Genomic DNA, 6,449 nt, shown 5'->3' with positions numbered 1-6,449 from the left:
TCATTGAATTATTAATCATTATTAGAACTTATTTTATATAGATTGAAAGATATGCTAAAAAAGATTATCGAGATCTTAATGTTTGTCATAAAAGTCCAATTTCTTCTTAAGGGGTGCTATTCCAGAAGTTGACTTTGGAGTATTGTATAGTTGTACTATGGCTTATGGGAGAGTCCATTATGTTTTGCAAGGTGGGTTTATTCAGGAAGTTGACATGGGAGACCATTTTGTTATCTTATTATCTGCTCTTATTAGGAGTGCACTTTTAAATTTTAATAGATGATGTAATAATGCTTTTATATAACTTTTGTCTTTTTAACAATATATAATTGGAAAATAATTTTCTGTAGGAGCATTATCGCAGGCATATTGTGTTTGTTCCTATCTTCCAAGTCCTCTTACATAAAAAACATGTGGTAAAAATGCAAAATGCACCCAACCTAGTTATCAACTAATCCACATTAGTACAAACTACAAATGACATTTCCCTTTCTCTCTTCTTGATTTGATTGCTAATATCAATTTCTATCTGATGGCTCAAGTTATTACATAATTGCCAACTTATCGTGCTATGGTCCGAAGTTTAATAGTTATATTGTACGGAGTATTTATTTTCATATACGGTATATTTAGATTTTTGAAGTGGAATACTGTCCTAGTAACTCTATCACCTTTATATCATAATCTCTTATTTCATGCTTACTCTCTCTTTCATGTCATGTCAAATTTGCATCCACATTTCTTTAAGTTGTGACTTTGTGTGGCCTACATTACAATTCAACAACGCACTTTCACTCTCTTTTTGCACTTGAGTTTTCTGTCAAATCATACCTTCTCGACTAGACTATTTTGCACTTGAGTAAAGACACTTTCTACAGTTTATTTTTAATTTATATTCACTCATAATTGTCTTGCATTAACTCTTCCCCTTTATTTCCTTTTTAGAGGATTTTATTTTATTTTTAAGCCTTTCCTCTCCTTTTCATATTTCCTCCTGATATTAAATACAGAATATACTTCACTTTCTGAAATTTAATTACTGTGATGTCTATGAAGCTCTGATTAATAAATATCTCAAATCTAGCTACTTGCTATTTATGGTAATGTATCTAACATTTCTTTAAGGTTCAGTATTTTAATTTTTTTTTTTTTAAAAAAAAAGTTTTATGAAAAGTGTTCAAAAAAAAAAAAGTTTTATGAAAAGGTTATAATTCGGAAACATGCATCTGGTTTAATTTTGAAGTAATTGAATTAATAAATGTTTGCATGAGTTGTTTATTCTTCTTGTCTTATAATATGAACTTTATCCCTTGAAAATTAAATAAAAATTTGAACTTTATGCATTTATTCAGTTTGCTGGGTATTCTAAACCACGTGCTTCTCTGCTATCATTTCTCTCAGATTTAATAAACTTTTCTTTTATTCCTGCAAATAATAACTGGGTTTTTATGAGGTTTAGTGATTTTATATAATTGTCTATTTATTATTCTTATTAGTATTGTGCAAAAAGGTGGATAGATTTTTTGCTGATCCACCATGATTTTTAGGGTGCTTGGATTTTTGATGTTATTTAGCTTATTATTATTGCAAAATGGGCAATTTTCTGCAAATGGGGTTGATACAAATCCTTCTACAAGACCTGAAATTGTCAACATTGGTGCAATAATTTCATATAATTCCACAATTGGTAAAGTTGCAAAACTTGCAATTCAAGCAGCTATAGATGATGTAAATTCCTCCCCTCAAGTTCTTCAGGGAACAAAGCTCAACATCACAATGCATGATAGCAAACACAGTGGATTTCTTGGAGCTGTTGAGGGTAATCTACTAAAAACCCTGTTAATTTTAATTATTTATTAATATTATTTAATTATTTTTGTTTTTGTAATTACTGTTTTTGTTGCAAAATTGTTTGCATTTTACAAGCATTGATTTTGATTGGAATTGTATATTTGTTGTTGTTTATATTGTTTCAGCAATGACCATTATAGATAGTGGTGTAGTGGCAATAATAGGTCCTCAATCATCTGTGATAGCTCATGTAGTATCTCAGGTTGCAAAGGGACTTCAAGTCCCTTTGCTCTCCTTTGCCGCCTCAGACCCAACCCTTAACTCACTTGAGTATCCTTTCTTGGTTCGAACAACCCAAAATGATCTTTTCCAAATGGCTGCAATAGCCGACATTTTAAGCCACTATGGATGGCGGGAAGTAACTGCTATTTACACTGATGATGATTATGGGAGGAATGGGATTGCTGCTTTAGGTGATAAGTTGGCTGAGAAGCAATGTACTATAAGATATAAAGCACCTATGAGCCCTGACTTTAACTTAGAGGACATAAGGAATGTTTTGTTTGAGGTGTCCTTACAAGAATCTAGGATCCTTGTTCTTCATACTTACAATAACTATGGCCTAGAGGTGCTTGAGGTTGCTCGCTCTCTTCGTATGTTGGAAAAAGGCTATGTTTGGATTGCTACAAATTGGCTCAGCGATATAATAGATACAAATTCACCTCTTTCTCCAAGTGAACTTAGCAATGTCCAAGGGTTACTTACCCTTCGTGTGCACACTCCCAGTTCGCAGCTCAAGAGAAATTTTATGTCTCGGTGGACACATTTGGTTAGGAGAGAAAATGGAAGTGGTTCATTTGGGTTAAATAGTTATGGTCTTTATGCCTATGACACTGTTTGGATCCTTGCTCATGCATTGAATGCTTACTTTGATCAAGGAGGAAACATATCCTTTTCGAATAACTCTCTATTAAGGCAGCTGAAAGACCCAAACTTGCACCTTGATGCAATGAGCACCTTTGATGGTGGAGATCTCTTGGTCTCCAGCATATGGCAGGTCAAATTGAATGGGTTAACAGGTCGCATACAATATGACTCAGATAGGAACCTGATCAATCCTGCCTTTGATATCATCAATGTGGTCGGTACAGGTCATAATACTATAGGATACTGGTCCAATTTTTCGGGTTTATCACTTAAGCCTCCAGAATCTCTACTCTCTGAAACACCTAATCAGTCCAGCTCAAGTCAAAAGCTGTCTGTGGTGATTTGGCCTGGCCAGACCGTAGAGAAGCCTCGTGGATGGGTTTTCCCCAATAATGGTAATCAGCTAAGAGTTGGAGTTCCAAGGCGTATAGACTACCGTGAATTCATTTCATATTCAGACAGCACAGATTCATTCTCAGGCTACTGCATCGATGCGTTCGTATCTGCTGTTAATTTGCTTCCATACGCAGTTCCTTATAGGTTGATCCCCTTTGGAAATGGGAAAAATCATCCAAACATCAATGAGCTTGTTGAGAAAATTAGAGCAGGGGTAAGAATAGTATGTTTTATGTCTTTTAACCTTTTGTTACTAAAGCATGAGAGGTACTACATGCTGATATACACCATTTCTTTGCCTTTTCAGGTATTTGATGCTGTTGTTGGTGATGTTTCAATTACTACTGACAGAACTAGGAATGCAGATTTTACACAACCATATATTGAGTCAGGTCTAGTTGTTGTAGCCCTTGTTAACACCGAGGAATCTCATGCCTGGGCTTTCTTGAGACCTTTCACTCCAATGATGTGGTGTGTTACTGGTGCATCTTTCGTCGTTGTGGGAGCTGTAATTTGGATTCTCGAGCACAAGTTTAATGATGAATTCCGGGGTCCACCCAAAAAGCAAGTTGCAACTATGTTATGGCAAGTGCTGTTTACTTCTTTACTTGCCTTAATTTACATGTTTGGGTTGAATGTTTTTTAATACAAGTATATGATTATTCTTTTGCAGGTTCAGCTGTTCAACTTGGTTCTTTGCTCATAGTAAGTGAGACTTGTGCTAGTTAAGCAGTTATGCAGTTTATGCCTAACAATGAGTGTAGTGATAATGATTTTGATGATTGATACTTTTTTATCTTTTACAGGAGAGAATACTGTGAGCACACTGGGCCGGCTTGTGCTTATTATATGGCTGTTCATAGTTTTGATTATCAATTCTAGTTATAGTGCGAGTCTGACCTCCATGCTAACAGTGCAGCAGCTTACTTCACATGTCAAAGGAATAAATAATTTGATAGAAAGCAGAGAACCTATAGGATACCAAGCAGGTTCCTTTGCTGTAAATTATTTGAATGAGCAGCTCCATGTTCCTATGTCCCTTCTTGTCCCTCTTAATTCCGAGGACGAGTTTGCAGAAGCTCTGAGAAAGGGTCCCAAGAATGGCGGGGTTGCTGCAGTTGTTGATGAGAGGGCATACATGGAGCTCTTCCTTTCATCGAGGTGTGAATTCACTATTGTTGGTCAAGAATTCACCAAAAATGGCTGGGGATTTGTAAGTATTTCTTTCGATAAACTATTGAGTTTAGAGGATATGCTAATGCTATATGCTTGTCATACCTCTGCTGATGTACCTAATATAGTATGCTAACTACACTAAAATGCTTACAGTTAACTGCTAGTGAAATTTGGCAGGCAAAGCCTATGCTAAACCCATCACTTGTATATGATACATTGATACTGTCACAATTATGATCTCGACTAGCTTGTCAGCTTGTTCAGGCCCTATTTATGTTCCCAGATATTAGTGTCCAGAATTGCCTATATAACTTTCAATTCTTTTACTCCCCAGGCATTTCCCCAAGACTCTCCTTTGGCAGTAGACATGTCAACGGCCTTACTGAAGCTCTCGGAGAATGGTGACTTACAGAGGATCCATGACAAATGGCTTAGAAGAAAAGCTTGCAGCTCACAGGACACAAAACTTGAAGTAGACAGGCTTGAGCTGAAAAGCTTCTGGGGCCTTTTCCTTATCTGTGGCATAGCTTGCGTACTTGCCTTGATCATGTATTTTGCCCTTATCGTGAAGCAGTACCTCCGCCATTACACTCCTGAGGAAGAAGCCATTGGCCCGAGTTCATCTAGCTCAAAGTCTTCTCATTTTCAGACGTTCCTGTCATTTGTTGATGAGAAGGAAGAGGAAATCAAGAAGCGGTCTAGGAAAAGGAAAACCGAGAGGAAATCAAGGAGGGGTTATGCATCAAATAGAAGCCTTGCAGAATTGTCCATGAGTGCTTCTAGGATTAATCATATGGAATTTTCCCCTGGTCGAAGTAATGGTGGGAACACTGAAGTGTAGATACATAACCGAGCTATTGATATCAGCAGAAGGGAAGTTGGGTAAATATATGCATATAACTTCCTCTGTTGAATTTCTAGCCTCTTTTGCAGCTTTTGATCTAACTGTACTCATATAACTCTTAAACTGATGTTGACAATCAGCAAAGGTAAGTGCAGCAGTCCTAACTATTATGAAATTGTTTCATATGGGAAAAACTGTTGAAAAAAAAACTAATGTATACCTAAATTGATTTGTAAGTTTTTCTGAGTTTACGACTCTAATGTCAATCCTGCACGGCTGCACCCACTTGTAATTACATCTGGGTGTAGGATGAAAACTGTATTATTTAGACGTAACATTTTTTTTTTTCAATGAGAAGGAAAGTAGGTATCTCTCAATGTAAAAGCCATCCTTAAATTACATAATGTATATTTTAAACGTAACTTAAAAGTTGTGTTTGCCATTATATAATTGGTCGTTTAGCCTTAGTGTCTCTTGCATATTCGCTTGTTAAGTTGACAAAAGGTTCATATTATTTCAACCTATAAAATCTAGGTAATGATATCTTTTTTATTAGTCAAAGGTAATGATGATGATGTCTTAGTCTAATTGTTCAAAACTGAGATCACTCACTAGTAATGATCACAATTCACAATGCATGAAGTTTATCACTGTGTATACTGTGGTATGGGACAAACCAAGAAGGAAATTCTGTAAGTCCGCAATCTTAAAAGGACGGAGAGAGTACGAGTTAGTGTGGATAAAAAATTCCAGTCTCGATTTTTGACATTTGATCTGCTACTTAATCGTCAAGTGCCATTTAAATACTAGAAGTATTTAAGAGTAGCCAAACGCTTTTCCTAAATCTTGGGTTTTGTTCAGAAAATGAATTCTTCAGAGTTTACAAACTAAAAAGATTGAAATAATTAACTGAATGTCTGTTGTCCCATGTGATCTATGGCCTATGGGTTATGGAAAAGCAGATTAGCTTTAAAAAAAATGTTAAAGTAAATAAAAACTTAGTAAAGTCAAGTTTTGGCAGGATTTCTATAAACAAATCAACAACAGAGTATGTCAGTATTAAGAATTAACAAGTTGAAGACCTGGTGATTATAATTCTTAATTGAATGATTTTTTATTAGAGAATAGAGATCCTTTACAAACACCTTTGAGGAATAGTGTTAAAGGCAGACCTAAATCTCAATGCCAAAATTTCATATGAGATGGCATCTCAAAAGTACCTAACAATGAAACTACTAAAATATCGTAATTATTTCTATCTCTACTAAGCTACTGTAAGTCTATAACTCTTTCTATCTACTAAATCGCTATAACC

General features: G+C 35.5%; 1 protein-coding gene across 1 annotated transcript; it reads left to right on the top strand.

Annotated features, from left to right (window-relative positions):
* Positions 1-758: 758 nt before the first annotated feature.
* Positions 759-5,579, top strand: LOC110703465 (glutamate receptor 3.6-like). The gene is made up of 6 exons (XM_021881283.1): positions 759-1,819; positions 1,977-3,328; positions 3,422-3,699; positions 3,788-3,819; positions 3,921-4,327; positions 4,625-5,579. The coding sequence occupies exons 1-6, from the start codon at positions 1,537-1,539 to the stop codon at positions 5,129-5,131; spliced, it is 2,859 nt and encodes a 952-aa protein (XP_021736975.1). The 5' UTR covers positions 759-1,536; the 3' UTR covers positions 5,132-5,579.
* Positions 5,580-6,449: the final 870 nt, after the last annotated feature.

Source organism: Chenopodium quinoa, unplaced genomic scaffold, assembly GCF_001683475.1.
Source record: "Chenopodium quinoa cultivar QQ74 unplaced genomic scaffold, ASM168347v1, whole genome shotgun sequence".
NCBI classification, from domain to species: domain Eukaryota; kingdom Viridiplantae; phylum Streptophyta; class Magnoliopsida; order Caryophyllales; family Amaranthaceae; genus Chenopodium; species Chenopodium quinoa.
Note: the sequence above shows the minus strand (reverse complement) of the source record. Positions and strands in the feature narration are given on the sequence as shown.

What these genes read in the sequence shown, in the direction of transcription:
- LOC110703465 (XM_021881283.1), top strand. Translation starts at nt 1,537, where the DNA reads ATGATTTTTAGGGTGCTTGGATTTTTGATGTTATTTAGCTTATTATTA. An exon ending in TTGAGAAAATTAGAGCAGGG is followed by an intron (nt 3,329 to 3,421) that starts GTAAGAATAGTA and finishes TTGCCTTTTCAG; the next exon opens with GTATTTGATGCTGTTGTTGG. An exon ending in AACTTGGTTCTTTGCTCATA is followed by an intron (nt 3,820 to 3,920) that starts GTAAGTGAGACT and finishes TATCTTTTACAG; the next exon opens with GAGAGAATACTGTGAGCACA.